This window comes from Pygocentrus nattereri, chromosome 15 (assembly GCF_015220715.1).
Source record: "Pygocentrus nattereri isolate fPygNat1 chromosome 15, fPygNat1.pri, whole genome shotgun sequence".
Lineage (NCBI taxonomy): Eukaryota > Metazoa > Chordata > Actinopteri > Characiformes > Serrasalmidae > Pygocentrus > Pygocentrus nattereri.
The window spans coordinates 650,173-667,672 of NC_051225.1; the positions used below are offsets into that span (position 1 = coordinate 650,173).

The window sequence follows — 17,500 nt, forward strand, 5'->3', positions numbered from 1 at the left end:
ACACACACACACTCACACCTACACACACTCACACACACACACACACACACACACACACACACTCACACCTACACACACTCACACACACACACACACTCACACACACACACACACTCACACCTACACACACTCACACACACACACACACACACACACTCACACACATACACGCAGACACACACACATACACACACTCACACCTACACACACACACACACACACACACACACCTACACACACACACACACACACACACACTCACACCTACACACACTCACACCTACACACACACACACACACACACACACACACCTACACACACACACACACACTCACACACACACTCACACACACACTCACACTCACACCTACACACACACTCACACACACACACACACACACACACACACACCTACACACACACTCACACACACACTCACACCTACACACACATACACACACACACACTCACACACACACACACACCTACACACACACACACACACACACTCACACACATACACGCAGACACACGCACATACACACACTCACACCTACACACACACACAGACACACACACAGACGCACTTGGTCCAAATCTGGAGTGAATCTTTATCAGCGTGAACTGATTTACATACAGAAACCTCCCAGATTACGACCTGATTATTTAATCTACACTCTGTTCATTTAACTTTAATCTGCTGATTACTGAATCTGCTGCTGAGCCTTTCGTATCCACTGCATTTGTAGATTTACTGCTAAATACATATATTAAATATTTAGTATTTACCACTACATTTAGATGATGTTTTAGTAAATCTGCTGCGTCTCATCCTGTCTAGAAACAGTGAGGTGGCAAAATGTTCTGTACCTGTAATGTAAATCAGTGTAAAGAGACTTTTTGACTGTAAAAAATGAAACATAAATTGAGCAAAATAAATAAAATAAATAACCATAAACCGATCACACTTTTCAGGATGTATTAATTATATGTAATGTCTGTATAAATATTTATGAACAACCTGATGTAAAACATACATGTAATACATCTAAATATATAATAGTTACATCATTCTGAAATGTTCACATGACGTATAGGACAGAAAAATAACAGATGTTTACTAGTAATATTACACATTACTATATATATATATATATATATATATATATATAAAACCATTACAGCTAATAATATATCTTATCATGTACTACAAAACATAAATATGTAAAATTCAATAATAAATATGTATATTAACATACATACACAGTACTTAATAAATAAATTAGATATACTAAATCTGCCTTAATATTTATTATTAAATGTATAATATTCACTATTAAAGCTACTAATTTATATACTAAATGCATTGTTAGGTCTACGTGTGTTTTAGCAAACCTTCTGTCTAAATGCTTTAATTTTAAATCTGAATAAAACCTATAAATAATTTTACCCATGAATCCTGACCAATGAATTCCTGTGGAAACAGTACAGACACCGTTTGCCTGTCGGTGTTTTCCTCTTATATCCGTCAGAAGCTGTTTGGACGTGACTCTAATCCAGCTGTTGTGGTGTACTGATGTTTGTTTGTTTGTTTGTTTGTTTGTTTACTGCTGCAGCTGCCGTTGTCTCTTGGCCTGAAGTCTTTTATTTTATTGTTTGTTTGCAGAAACGTTGATGGACACCAAATGGGCCACCACAGAGCTGGCGTGGACTTCACATCCTGAAACTGGGGTGAGTCCAGCTGTGATAAATACTCCCCCCCCTACACCTCTAAATACCCCCCCCCCCAAAAAAAAAGAGAAAAAACCTTCTGAAGGTGAAATACGAGAGAATTAATCATGCATCGTTAAACCCCAGTAAAGACTCAGATCTCCCACAGGCCCCGCCCCCTCACAAGGTCCCACCCCCTCCTTCAAACACAATGATGCCAAATTGTTTCTGACTGTATTGTTCATTGCACAGTCACCCCCTCCTTCCCCCCCCTTTCCCCCCTTTTTCCCCTTCTCCGTCTTTTCTCCAGCTTTGCACTCTGAGCTCCGAGCTTCTCCTCCTGTGCTGTTTCACACTATGATTCCTTATCGCTGTTGTCGGAAGGTAAACAAACAAAAAAAATGGACATAAATTGAAAATACATGTTACTCTTTGCCCTGTGTGTAAATTTCATGACGAATGGACTAAAAGAAATGACCCACTATGACTGAAATTCTGGTTCCATTGACTTCCATTAAAAGTACAGTAGGTTTTTCCTCCTCCTGTAAAGTTTCCATTCTGGAGATACGAGGTTTTCTCGTTTTCTGAAACTTTCACAGTGATATGCTGACCAACACGACTGTCACTCAGGTGTCAAAACTAGTAAAACTACGAGGTCTTATTAAGATCATTGTCCACTTAAATAACCGTAGAACCTCTAAACCTACATGTGGTGAACTCTCACTATAAGAGGCGCATTTAAAGCTGAGCTTCTGCTCTAACTGACAAAAGCAGCTCCCGCAGGTTTTACTGACGAGGTGCGAAACAGTCTGTCCGTTTACAAACACCGCTCTTAATTTACTGCCCCAGCAGCCTCAGTCGTGTGTGAAAGTATGTAAACTGGCCCTCCTGGTCAAATGGCACGTCGGGTTTATGTTCTGAGTGAAAGTTGGTTCTCTATAGAGAACACACCCTAAGGTACTTTGGGGAAGATGAGATATGAAGTATATAATGTGCCACAGGCTGCATGTTTGTTTGATTTTTCTCTCCTACTATGTTAAATCCAGTAAATCGCACGTCTTGTTGATTTTCTCCATGAAAAGTTTAACACATCCTGTGCAGGGAGCTTAAATTTGGCCCTTTTCTGCTAAATTTCTTACAGTTTTTTGTATTTTATTGCTGAATTTAACATAAAAACATAAAATCTAAAGTTTGCACAAAACATCGTGTTTATTCACTTAGAAAATCAACAATATGGAATTTGACGAAGGACATCCAAACTTTTGTTTATGACTCTGTATATCATTTGGGACCTGCTCTGTACTTTAGGGCAGTATCAGCCCCCCCGCCTGTCCCAGCAACGCCCTTACACCGCCCCCCGGACCCCCATTCCTTTATAACAATGCTGTACCAGCTGGTCTTCACAAAGAACATCTATTTGGGAGTAATATAGCACAATCTGCCAACCCGCCCCGGACCCTGCATTGACCCCCCAACACACAAAAATGCCCATAATACTGCCGAAAGACCCTCAGACACCCTGCGATGCCCCCCAACTCCTACCAACACCCCCTCACACCTCAGCAGATGCTCTTTTAAAGGCTGTAGTCTGCTCTGTAGCTCTCCTGCTATCCGCTTCAGACTAGCTGCCCACCCCACATTGAAGTTTTCATGGACTCTTAACTATTACTACTACTATTAGTAACAATAATAATAATAATAATAATAATAATAATATCATCATCATCATCATCGCTTACATTATGTACACTATGACTATATCAGTACACATGGGCTTAACAGCAGACCTGTGTGATGTATAGAGTCCTTGTTTTTTTTGGTCAGTAATTTGTAGGTAGTCTGACCAGAGGAGGACGGGTCCCCCCTGGTGAGCCTGGTTCCTCCCAAGGTTTCTTCCTCAGCTCTGAGGGTGGTTCTCCTTGCCACTGTTGCCCCCTGGCTTGCTCACCGGGGGGTTTTACATTCTTGTTAAAACTCTGTCTTTACTGGAATTCTGTGAAGCCGCTTTTTTTAAATTTTTTTGATTAGATTACATTTGATTAGATCTGATTTGATCTGATTTGATCTGTGTCCTGCTGACGGGTCTGTAACTCACTCAGACTCAAACATGCATCGTTCTGCTGACCTGGTTCAGAGTCAGAGCTGAAACATATTTGGGGCTTTTAACTGATCTTAGTCTTTAGACTGAAACTCTGAGTGACTCTAAACCTTTAATATGATTATTTTATTAAAACTGATGACTGAAAATTTCATTTAGTCATCAGAACTCGACCCAAACTGGACCGAATGTGTCGGTCGTGACGGTTTCAGCTCATTCTGAGCTCAGAAACTCAGCAGTTCATGACCAGCAGACTCAGCTCTGACCAGCTGGTCACACAGAAAATCACCATATTTTACACTAAAACACTAAAAAGAGCTGAACTGCAGAAAATATGGAGATTCTTAATGTTCCTCACTGACTTTCAGACTTTGGGACACATTTACTTCAGAACACTGGGATCTAACTGCTCACCATGTGGCCATGAGGGACAGGGATGCAGCATCACTGCCTGCTCTGAAATGCAGGGGGCGTGGGCAAGATAAGGCTCCGCCCACTCATTGAAACCTTGTTTGATTTTCATATTTTATTTAAAAACTCATTAGAAATGTAATTCTTTCAACATCACTTAAAAATATTTTGAAAAATATTATTATTATTGAAGTCTTATCACCAGAAGTGTAAATTTAGAGGTTAGGGTTTAGGACAGATTCCTCCCAAAATGAAGAACCCTATAAATGATGATTTTATATAGTATATATATATACAACTTTTATTTAGTTGCTTTGGTTTTCCATTCATTTCTAATGTGAGAGATTTCTGCCTCAGTTTAACTGCGACACTCAGCTCAGTCCTAAACTCCTGAGATCAGAACGTCTGTAAGAGGATCATAAACATACTTCAGGCATATGAATCCAGACTGTATCTCTGCAGTTTAAACTGGACGGTTTCTTCTTCTTTGTCCTTAATCATCTGCCTCTCTGTTTCTCTCTGTCTCTCCGTTTGTTTACTCGGCCTCCTCAGTTGTTTATTATTTTGGGTGATGGGCAGGGGAGAGTTTGAGGAAAAGCCAAACAGAGGAGGGTGGAGCGGCCTGTAAACAATCATAAAAAACTGTAAATAATCATTGAAAACTGTAAATAATCCTAAAAGCGGAGGGAGGGAGTGGAGCCCACAGTCCGTCTGTACATGAAGTCTTTTACAGTCACATTCAGTTTAATACCTTTAATATGTTTGCAAGACCCTCAGCATCGCTTTTTCTACCACATCAAAGACCAAAAACACATATAGACATCTACTTTATTCACGCTGACATGTTTGAGTAATCAGACGGGAGTTGTTTGATATGGAATATCAGCTGATACGGAGTCTAACTCAGCGTTTCATAGACATTAAAGCTGCACAGTGTGGTTAAGAAAGCCAAGGCTGCCAGTCTGTCCTGCAGTAAGACTGTAAACACTGTAAGGATGTACATAAATGTGATATTCTGAGTGGATATGTTTACATGATCCAGTTTTATTGAGCTCTATGATGAAATGGCTATTGTTTACTTTAACCTCTTTGCCTTTTCTGCATGTTTTTGGCTGCACGTCTCTCAAAACAAACAGCAGAAAGCAGACTGGAGACTGGAGTAGCCTGTTTTAAACACAGTAGGAAAGTAGAAAGTTCTCATTTCAGTTTTTGTTATCTTATGAAAGCCCAGGTTGTGGGTAAGACATACATCGTTAAGACATACATCGCTTTTTAAATGAAACAGTAGAAGCCGTATCGCCCCCTACGCTTCCTGTAGTGTATTACAGTCTGTCAGAGCGACTGTGTGGATCATATGAACATTATAGAGCTTTTTAAATGAAACAGTAGAAGCCGTATCGCCCCCTACGCTTCCTGTAGTGTATTACAGTCTGTCAGAGCGACTGTGTGGATCATATGAACATTATAGAGCTTTTTAAATGAAACAGTAGAAGCCGTATCGCCCCCTACGCTTCCTGTAGTGTATTACAGTCTGTCAGAGCGACTGTGTGGATCACATGAACATTATAGAGCTTTTTAAATGAAACAGTAGAAGCCGTATCGCCCCCTACGCTTCCTGTAGTGTATTACAGTCTGTCAGAGCGACTGTGTGGATCATATGAACATTATAGAGCTTTTTAAATGAAACAGTAGAAGCCGTATCGCCCCCTACGCTTCCTGTAGTGTATTACAGTCTGTCAGAGCGACTGTGTGGATCATATGAACATTATAGAGCTTTTTAAATGAAACAGTAGAAGCCGTATCGCCCCCTACGCTTCCTGTAGTGTATTACAGTCTGTCAGAGCGACTGTGTGGATCATATGAACATTATAGAGCTTTTTAAATGAAACAGTAGAAGCCGTATCGCCCCCTACGCTTCCTGTAGTGTATTACAGTCTGTCAGAGCGACTGTGTGGATCATATGAACATTATAGAGCTTTTTAAATGAAACAGTAGAAGCCGTATCGCCCCCTACGCTTCCTGTAGTGTATTACAGTCTGTCAGAGCGACTGTGTGGATCATAGGAACATTATAGAGCTTTTTAAATGAAACAGTAGAAGCCGTACGCCCCCTACGTTTCCTGTAGTGTATTACAGTCTGTCAGAGCGACTGTGTGGATCACATGAACATTATAGAGCTTTTTAAATGAAACAGTAGAAGCCGTATCGCCCCCTACGTTTCCTGTAGTGTATTACAGTCTGTCAGAGCGACTGTGTGGATCATATGAACATTATAGAGCTTTTTAAATGAAACAGTAGAAGCCGTATCGCCCCCTACGCTTCCTGTAGTGTATTACAGTCTGTCAGAGCGACTGTGTGGATCATATGAACATTATAGAGCTTTTTAAATGAAACAGTAGAAGCCGTATCGCCCCCTAGGCTTCCTGTAGTGTATTACAGTCTGTCAGAGCGACTGTGTGGATCATATGAACATTATAGAGCTTTTTAAATGAAACAGTAGAAGCCGTATCGCCCCCTACGCTTCCTGTAGTGTATTACAGTCTGTCAGAGCGACTGTGTGGATCATATGAACATTATAGAGCTTTTTAAATGAAACAGTAGAAGCCGTATCGCCCCCTACGCTTCCTGTAGTGTATTACAGTCTGTCAGAGCGACTGTGTGGATCATATGAACATTATAGAGCTTTTTAAATGAAACAGTAGAAGCCGTATCGCCCCCTACGCTTCCTGTAGTGTATTACAGTCTGTCAGAGCGACTGTGTGGATCATAGGAACATTATAGAGCTTTTTAAATGAAACAGTAGAAGCCGTATCGCCCCCTACGCTTCCTGTAGTGTATTACAGTCTGTCAGAGCGACTGTGTGGATCACATGAACATTATAAAGCTTTTTAAATGAAACAGTAGAAGCCGTATCGCCCCCTACGCTTCCTGTAGTGTATTACAGTCTGTCAGAGCGACTGTGTGGATCACATGAACATTATAGAGCTTTTTAAATGAAACAGTAGAAGCCGTATCGCCCCCTACGCTTCCTGTAGTGTATTACAGTCTGTCAGAGCGACTGTGTGGATCATATGAACATTATAGAGCTTTTTAAATGAAACAGTAGAAGCCGTATCGCCCCCTACGCTTCCTGTAGTGTATTACAGTCTGTCAGAGCGACTGTGTGGATCATATGAACATTATAGAGCTTTTTAAATGAAACAGTAGAAGCCGTATCGCCCCCTACGCTTCCTGTAGTGTATTACAGTCTGTCAGAGCGACTGTGTGGATCATATGAACATTATAGAGCTTTTTAAATGAAACAGTAGAAGCCGTATCGCCCCCTACGCTTCCTGTAGTGTATTACAGTCTGTCAGAGCGACTGTGTGGATCATATGAACATTATAGAGCTTTTTAAATGAAACAGTAGAAGCCGTATCGCCCCCTACGCTTCCTGTAGTGTATTACAGTCTGTCAGAGCGACTGTGTGGATCATATGAACATTATAGAGCTTTTTAAATGAAACAGTAGAAGCCGTATCGCCCCCTACGCTTCCTGTAGTGTATTACAGTCTGTCAGAGCGACTGTGTGGATCATAGGAACATTATAGAGCTTTTTAAATGAAACAGTAGAAGCCGTATCGCCCCCTACGTTTCCTGTAGTGTATTACAGTCTGTCAGAGCGACTGTGTGGATCACATGAACATTATAGAGCTTTTTAAATGAAACAGTAGAAGCCGTATCGCCCCCTACGTTTCCTGTAGTGTATTACAGTCTGTCAGAGCGACTGTGTGGATCATATGAACATTATAGAGCTTTTTAAATGAAACAGTAGAAGCCGTATCGCCCCCTACGCTTCCTGTAGTGTATTACAGTCTGTCAGAGCGACTGTGTGGATCATATGAACATTATAGAGCTTTTTAAATGAAACAGTAGAAGCCGTATCACCCCCTACGCTTCCTGTAGTGTATTACAGTCTGTCAGAGCGACTGTGTGGATCATATGAACATTATAGAGCTTTTTAAATGAAACAGTAGAAGCCGTATCGCCCCCTACGCTTCCTGTAGTGTATTACAGTCTGTCAGAGCGACTGTGTGGATCATATGAACATTATAGAGCTTTTTAAATGAAACAGTAGAAGCCGTATCGCCCCCTACGCTTCCTGTAGTGTATTACAGTCTGTCAGAGCGACTGTGTGGATCATATGAACATTATAGAGCTTTTTAAATGAAACAGTAGAAGCCGTATCGCCCCCTACGCTTCCTGTAGTGTATTACAGTCTGTCAGAGCGACTGTGTGGATCACATGAACATTATAGAGCTTTTTAAATGAAACAGTAGAAGCCGTATCGCCCCCTACGCTTCCTGTAGTGTATTACAGTCTGTCAGAGCGACTGTGTGGATCATATGAACATTATAGAGCTTTTTAAATGAAACAGTAGAAGCCGTATCGCCCCCTACGCTTCCTGTAGTGTATTACAGTCTGTCAGAGCGACTGTGTGGATCATATGAACATTATAGAGCTTTTTAAATGAAACAGTAGAAGCCGTATCGCCCCCTACGCTTCCTGTAGTGTATTACAGTCTGTCAGAGCGACTGTGTGGATCATATGAACATTATAGAGCTTTTTAAATGAAACAGTAGAAGCCGTATCGCCCCCTACGCTTCCTGTAGTGTATTACAGTCTGTCAGAGCGACTGTGTGGATCATATGAACATTATAGAGCTTTTTAAATGAAACAGTAGAAGCCGTATCGCCCCCTAGGCTTCCTGTAGTGTATTACAGTCTGTCAGAGCGACTGTGTGGATCATATGAACATTATAGAGCTTTTTAAATGAAACAGTAGAAGCCGTATCGCCCCCTACGCTTCCTGTAGTGTATTACAGTCTGTCAGAGCGACTGTGTGGATCATATGAACATTATAGAGCTTTTTAAATGAAACAGTAGAAGCCGTATCGCCCCCTACGCTTCCTGTAGTGTATTACAGTCTGTCAGAGCGACTGTGTGGATCATATGAACATTATAGAGCTTTTTAAATGAAACAGTAGAAGCCGTATCGCCCCCTACGCTTCCTGTAGTGTATTACAGTCTGTCAGAGCGACTGTGTGGATCATAGGAACATTATAGAGCTTTTTAAATGAAACAGTAGAAGCCGTATCGCCCCCTACGCTTCCTGTAGTGTATTACAGTCTGTCAGAGCGACTGTGTGGATCACATGAACATTATAAAGCTTTTTAAATGAAACAGTAGAAGCCGTATCGCCCCCTACGCTTCCTGTAGTGTATTACAGTCTGTCAGAGCGACTGTGTGGATCATATGAACATTATAGAGCTTTTTAAATGAAACAGTAGAAGCCGTATCGCCCCCTACGCTTCCTGTAGTGTATTACAGTCTGTCAGAGCGACTGTGTGGATCATATGAACATTATAGAGCTTTTTAAATGAAACAGTAGAAGCCGTATCGCCCCCTACGCTTCCTGTAGTGTATTACAGTCTGTCAGAGCGACTGTGTGGATCATATGAACATTATAGAGCTTTTTAAATGAAACAGTAGAAGCCGTATCGCCCCCTACGCTTCCTGTAGTGTATTACAGTCTGTCAGAGCGACTGTGTGGATCATATGAACATTATAGAGCTTTTTAAATGAAACAGTAGAAGCCGTATCGCCCCCTACGCTTCCTGTAGTGTATTACAGTCTGTCAGAGCGACTGTGTGGATCATATGAACATTATAGAGCTTTTTAAATGAAACAGTAGAAGCCGTATCGCCCCCTACGCTTCCTGTAGTGTATTACAGTCTGTCAGAGCGACTGTGTGGATCATATGAACATTATAGAGCTTTTTAAATGAAACAGTAGAAGCCGTATCGCCCCCTACGCTTCCTGTAGTGTATTACAGTCTGTCAGAGCGACTGTGTGGATCATAGGAACATTATAGAGCTTTTTAAATGAAACAGTAGAAGCCGTATCGCCCCCTACGTTTCCTGTAGTGTATTACAGTCTGTCAGAGCGACTGTGTGGATCACATGAACATTATAGAGCTTTTTAAATGAAACAGTAGAAGCCGTATCGCCCCCTACGTTTCCTGTAGTGTATTACAGTCTGTCAGAGCGACTGTGTGGATCACATGAACATTATAGAGCTTTTTAAATGAAACAGTAGAAGCCGTATCGCCCCCTACGCTTCCTGTAGTGTATTACAGTCTGTCAGAGCGACTGTGTGGATCATATGAACATTATAGAGCTTTTTAAATGAAACAGTAGAAGCCGTATCGCCCCCTACGCTTCCTGTAGTGTATTACAGTCTGTCAGAGCGACTGTGTGGATCATATGAACATTATAGAGCTTTTTAAATGAAACAGTAGAAGCCGTATCGCCCCCTACGCTTCCTGTAGTGTATTACAGTCTGTCAGAGCGACTGTGTGGATCATATGAACATTATAGAGCTTTTTAAATGAAACAGTAGAAGCCGTATCGCCCCCTACGCTTCCTGTAGTGTATTACAGTCTGTCAGAGCGACTGTGTGGATCATATGAACATTATAGAGCTTTTTAAATGAAACAGTAGAAGCCGTATCGCCCCCTACGCTTCCTGTAGTGTATTACAGTCTGTCAGAGCGACTGTGTGGATCATATGAACATTATAGAGCTTTTTAAATGAAACAGTAGAAGCCGTATCGCCCCCTACGCTTCCTGTAGTGTATTACAGTCTGTCAGAGCGACTGTGTGGATCATATGAACATTATAGAGCTTTTTAAATGAAACAGTAGTTTTATGTTTTCAACAGTGTAAATTTCCTCTCGGGTGTTTTCCTTTGCTTATTTATTACTTATCGGATTTTTGGGCTCAGGAATTCGAGGTGAAATGTCCGAGCTGGTGTAGATAAAGTGTGAGTGTGTGTGTTTATGTGGTTCAGGGTGAATTCCATGGTTTAAGATTAAACACTCAGAGTCCCTGAGGAATTAGCCATTTAGCCGAAGCTAAATCAGCGTGACTGACGGCACGAGACCCAGTAAACGCCGCCTCTCTGCGGTAGCGCGTCAGCATGTGCTCCAGTCTGACCCTCACAGTCGATCATTTGGATGGAGAACGAAAGCGGTGACCTCAGCCTTTAGACGTTCCCCGTTAGCGTCCAGCGGCGCCGCTGCGATCTGCAAGTAAAATCGCGCTGCGGCCTGCGCCGACTGCAGGGGTGAAGGAAGAGAAGAGCGGCGGAAAGACGAGAGGCAGTGCAGTAAAACCTTTACAGAGTCTGGGTGAATCAGTAATGATGTGTGCTTTAAAGGGCCCATACCATGGAAAACCAAGACTCCTTCACTATTTAGAGCCATGAGTTCCACATATTGATGAAGATGTGTTGTATATGGTTCTTTATAGCTCTGCTCCTCTAACGAGCTTGACACTGTAATTAAACAGAGCCATATTTTGGAGCTGTTTAGAACCATTTTCAAAAAGATTCAGTATAGAACCATATACAGCACATTCTCCCTCAGAACTCTTTAAGCTTCTGAATGGTTCTTTGAGTGTTCCTGGCTCTTTACAGAACCCTTTTCTTTACTGAAGAACCCTTGACGAACCATATTTTTTATGATTCTCTAGAAATTTTTGAAAATAGCAACCAAAAAGGGTTCTGCTATAGTTACTAAGTCCAGCTTGTGACCATTTACAGCACATTCACGATCAATCTGAAGAGCCATTTCACCCTGCAGAGACTCTTTAAGCTTTCAAATGGTTCTTTGAGTGTCCATGGTTCTATATACTCTTGAAAAAGATTCTTTAAGGGTTCCATGTAGAACCATGAACACTCAAAGACCCATTCGCATGCTTAAAGTGTTCTTTGCATGGTGAGATTGTCCTTCAGATGAACAGAGAGCGTGCTGTAGATGGTTCTATATAGAACCATTGCCTTTACTAAAGAACCCTTGACTCGGCCGTTTAACTCAGCCATATCGTGCGCACACCCTGTGTAGCTGTGTAAGTATTAATTAGAGGTAAGGAGAATCGATGCAGGAGATCCTGGCCCTGTTTTCTAAAGCCTCTTTAATGCATTTATTCTGAGGAGCGGATAGCGTGATGCATGATATCGGAGCCTCGCCGTCCCAGGAGGAGCGAGCGTGACCTCAGAACTGCACAGCTAGCCCCCCCACCCCCAACCCCCCACCAACCCCCACTGCACCACACTCCCTCAGCAATTTATTACCCAGCCCTAAACAGCCATTGACACTTCATGCTTTCTCCAGCCACATTGACCTGGCCCTGCTTATTGATTCTCTGGGCTGCATTAAAGGGCCCATATCACTGAAAACTCAACCTCCACGAATCGTCTTCACTTTTTAATTGAGTGGGACTTTGGTGTAGTTTATACACATTGTAAAAACTCACACATGCAAATATGTATTTAAAAATAAACACGCTTTTCCTGTCTGTGTGGTTCTGAGGTCACACACACTCGTTCTGGGAGAGCTCTCAGCTCCTTAATGTGCTGTTTTTGTGATGTCACGTACTGCAACCCATTAATACCATATATATCCACCTATTCAGCCTCAAGCTCAGTCGCACTGAAGTTCTAAAGAGCATTTCAGTCTGGTCTGCTTTAGAATGCGGTGCAATCAGCCAATCAGAACAGAGCTCATGTACATATGGCAGTCTTAAAGGGCCAGTCTGTTTAATTCTAAACAGAAAATGGGTCACACTGTTGTGACATGAGAAGGACTGTCTACAGTACCTTAGCCCCGCCCCCTCACCCTGAAGTTATGATTCAGTAGGCCAATCAGAACAGAGCTCGTTTACATATGCGAGTCTTAAAGGGACAGTATCACAGATTCAATGTGGAATGAAAAATGGTTACACATGAATTAATACATAAACCACACCGATGTCATGAGTGGACCTCAGGAGAAAGAATAAAGAGAAATGTAGGGTATTGTCCCTTTAAAGCACCGTCTGCTCCCGTCTCTGGAGCCCACAGGGATGAATGTTCTGTCTCCACCACATCCATATCCCTCTGTTAATTAAAGACACGGGGCCTGAGCGCTAGAACACAGCTGATGTAAACAGACCCACACATGCTGTTAGTTTGCAGCGCACGTTTGGCTTTTTCCTGCTAACGATCTTTATTTTCAGGGTCGACTTTAAATGCTCTGCGCTTTGTCTTTAACTTCCTCTCGAGTGAGCGAATATTAAACACAAGTCATCATTTTAATCAGTTTTCCCTTTTATCCTGAGCGCCGTGCAGAAATAATAAATATCCAACGTTCTGAGAAAGATCGTCGGATCGTCGGACACGTGTCTAGACATTATGTCCCTCGTCCAGTTCGGTCATTTGAAATGATTTCACTGTATTGGCAGATCATGAAACTTGTTTTCTGCCACTTGCAGAGCAGCAAACCAGTCCAGATACAAGAGCAGTGCAGCTAACGAGTAATGGGAGCTTAATGCTGAATCTAGCTGTGCGTCGCCGTCCAGCGTCGGTCACAGTCCTGATTCGGGGGTTTCTGACACGGATCGTCTCTCTGTGACCTACAGACATGGACTGACTACATTAGCGTGGCTAAAACCAGTACCAGCGGTCGTTGGAGCTGCAAGGCTAAAGCAGCTGGTTCATAACGTATTTAAACGTCTTTAATTTGCGCTTATGGTCGCGCTTCATGTTCTGAGTGTCTGTGCATCGCCAGTGACGTGTTGCTGGCTCTGTTTCAGCCCAAGGCCCACAGAGAAATCCGATATATGGGTGTTAAAAGTGACGTATGTTGTCGTGTGGATTTCTCTGTATCCAGCTGTTTTTGTCACATGTGGACAAACATGCGATTATGTATGGCTGCATGTTTGAAATTGAGACATACAGACTATTTTAGCCACATATCAACATATAAGTTTAACACTATATGATAGAATGAATATGGATGGCATATTTTGTATGTTTATGCATCTTCCTCTACATTCTTCCTAATAAAGTTCAAATTAAAAATTGCACAACTACGTCACAAAAGCTGCACAACTAGACTCTAAATACATGCCTATTATAAAAAAATCATTAAAATAAACGGAAATCACTGAAATAAATAAATAAATAAATAATTCTGACACATTTAAATGGATATTAAAAGACATACAGGTAGCACAGTAACAGTTATAACAGGATGTATGAGCTCACCTGTCAGACATGTATATCAGATTTACATACCGGACTAGCTACGGATTATCTGTGGGACCAGCGGCTGCAGATTGCAGATTAGATATAAGCTGGGATGTAAATGTTGGGCTGTAAGCTTCAAAGGACTTGTTAGCCACATTAGCCCCGTAGCTGCAGTGCTAAAACTATAGACGGCCGTTTGACCGAATGTTAAATAAGTTCTTTATTTATCACAAGTTCAGTTACAAATCAGTGCATTGACAGAGGTTCAGAGGGTTTGGTGTGAAACGTCTTTACAGTGGTGGTGATGGGAACCAGGCGTCGCCATGACTACAACACAGATATAGACACTTTATTTACCATCCAGAACCACCAGAGAACCTACACGAGTCTTCTGAGCTTATATGGAATGTTGATGATGGAAAACAGTGGAAAATCTGGAATAATGAGTTTTCTTTGGGGACTATTTTGCCGCACAGCGCCCTGCATGTCTCCCTCCACCATGAATGGAGTTGAAGTTCTCTAAACTCATAAAACAGCGTCTCAGTCATCAGGCAGTGAATTCAGAACCAGTTCATGTAGGAACTTTCTGTAGGAGCTTTTAGAGGGACGTCTGGTTCCCATCACCACCACTGTGAGCAGCTCAGATTACAGCTTAACCAGTTAATTATGCAGGAATTTTAGAAAATCAGTGGAATTCCGCTTAATAATCCGTCGTCCAGCCGTCTCAAAATGCAGACTAACATTATTCTGACGGTGAAATTTGACGTGTGACAGTGACGACGAGGGCCATCGCACTCTTGCTGTCTGGGAGTTTGTTAACTATACACTCTTAAAAAGGTTCTTCAAGGGTTCTTTAGTAAATACAGTGTTTCTATATAGAGCTACGAGCACACAGAACCTTGTGCATGCTTAAAGTGTTCTCTGTATGGTGAAGTGGCTCTTCAGACTGATGTGGAATGTGTTGTCTGTTGTTCCTTATAGAACCTTGTTGAAAAAGTGTTCTGTATAGCACCAAAAAGGGTTCTGCTGTTACAATGCCAAGCTTGAAATAGAACAACCGGTTTTGGTTCCACATAGAACCATATACAACACATCATCAGTCCATCAGTCTGAAGAACAATTTCACCATGCAAAGAACCCTTTAATCATGTTGATGGTTCTATGTAGAACCATTGTCTTAACTAAAACACCCTTGGAGAACCATGGTTTTTGAGAATGGTGGCTGTGGTTACTAATCAAAAATGATTTCATAAACAGGACAGCGGGTTTATTAAGCTAACGTACCTTCGTATGAGTGTCCAACCAGCCCATCCGTTTGTGGAACCATTGTAGAACCGTAATATAAGAGAGCAGACACGCTGTAGGAACTTGATTTGGTGTTTTTGTTGGTGTTCTGCGGCGTCGGCTGTTTGACAGCTGTTGTTTTGTGCTGTTCGTCTTTACTGTTATTGCTCTTTATGGTTTTATGGTTTTATTGAGTGAGGCCGCTCTTCAAAATAAAGGTGCTAAAGCAACTCTTTGGAGAGCCGCCATTCAAGAACCACTTCTGCTTCCTTAAAGGACCTTTCAGAGCTGGATGTGTGGAGCACGTTTCCCTGAAACAACTGAACCCCTGTTGACACAAAGAACGCGTGTAATAAAAGCCTGTGGGCAGATGCTGGAGCATCCACTGAAAGGTTCTCTAGAGAACCCACATCAGTTCTTCTGCAGCTCAGCAGGCATTTTGGGCACCTGTAAGGTGTATTAATTAGATATCAGACGTATTGATTAGATATCAGACGTATTAATTAGATATCAGGTGTATTGATTAGATATCAGACGTATTAATTAGATATCAGGTGTATTGATTAGATATCGTGTATTGATTAGATATCAGACGTATTAATTAGATATCAGACGTATTGATTAGATGTCGTGTATTGATTAGATATCAGGTGTATTGATTAGATATCCGGTAGTACTGAGTGGATTTAAGGTGATTTTTACTGTTTTTCAGTATGAGCTGCTGTTTTATTAAAGGACTCCACACGCTGCACTCAGACAGAGCGGCTGCTGGAAGGTCACCCTGAAGCTTTTCCACTGTTATTATGAATCCATGACTCACAGTTTCTCCCTCTTTTCCGGCAGTGGGAAGAAGTGAGCGGCTACGATGACGCCATGAACCCGATCCGGACGTACCAGGTGTGCAACGTCCGCGAGCTGAACCAGAACAACTGGCTCCGCAGCGACTTCATCCCGCGCAAGGACGTGCTGCGCGTGTACGTGGAGATGAAGTTCACTGTACGCGACTGCAACAGCATTCCCAACATTCCCGGATCTTGCAAGGAGACCTTCAACCTCTTTTACTACGAGTCGGACTCGGACTCAGCCACGGCCACCAGCCCGTTCTGGATGGAGAACCCATATGTCAAAGTGGACACAATTGCTCCGGACGAGAGCTTCTCCATGCTGGAATCAGGCCGGGTCAACACCAAAATCCGCAGCTTCGGCCCGCTGTCCAAGGCTGGGTTTTACCTGGCGTTCCAGGATTTGGGAGCGTGCATGTCACTCATTTCCGTCCGGGTTTTTTACAAGAAGTGCTCCACCACCATCGCCAACTTCGCCGTCTTCCCAGAGACGGCCACAGGAGCTGAGGCCACCTCGCTGGTCATCGCTCCCGGCAACTGCGTGCCGAACGCCGTGGAAGTGTCCGTGCCACTGAAGCTGTACTGTAACGGGGACGGAGAGTGGATGGTTCCGGTCGGCTCCTGCACCTGCATGGCTGGCTTCGAGCCCGCCATTAAGGAAACGCAGTGTCAAGGTGAGCGCGGGCAGGTGGGCTTTGTGTTTCCCGATGTAGCCGCTCGCAGTAAATCCTGCAGCGGCGCATTAAAGATGTTTCCTTTATTTTGCCGTTTCGTTTCCCCTCCCATCTGTTAGGGCTGCAGTCATTTGACCTCAATTTGAGCAGCGAGAGAGGGAATGAAATAAAAGAGAGAGAGAGGGGGGACAGAAAGAAGAGAGAGGATGAGAAGGAAAGAGAAAGAAAGAAGAAGAGAGAAAAGGAGGGAAAAAAGAGAAAGGAGATGAGAGATAGAAGCAGGAAAGAGAACAAGAGAAAGAAAAAAGAAATAGGAAAGAAGAGAGATGACAAAGAAAAATAGAGACAGGAAGAAGAGGAAAAGGAAGGAAAAA

The 17,500-nt window shown here is 42.5% G+C and overlaps 1 protein-coding gene across 6 annotated transcripts in view; it reads left to right on the forward strand.

Moving 5' to 3' along the window:
* LOC108415160 (ephrin type-B receptor 3-like) overlaps positions 1–17,500 on the forward strand; it is a 98,428-nt gene that overhangs the window by 42,139 nt on the left and 38,789 nt on the right. For all 6 annotated transcript variants that reach the window (XM_037545285.1, XM_037545282.1, XM_037545286.1 and 3 more), the window contains exons 2-3: positions 1,668–1,732; positions 16,454–17,126. In XM_037545285.1, coding sequence (XP_037401182.1) covers positions 1,668–1,732; positions 16,454–17,126 — 738 coding nt within the window. The remainder of the gene's footprint in view (positions 1–1,667; positions 1,733–16,453; positions 17,127–17,500) is intronic.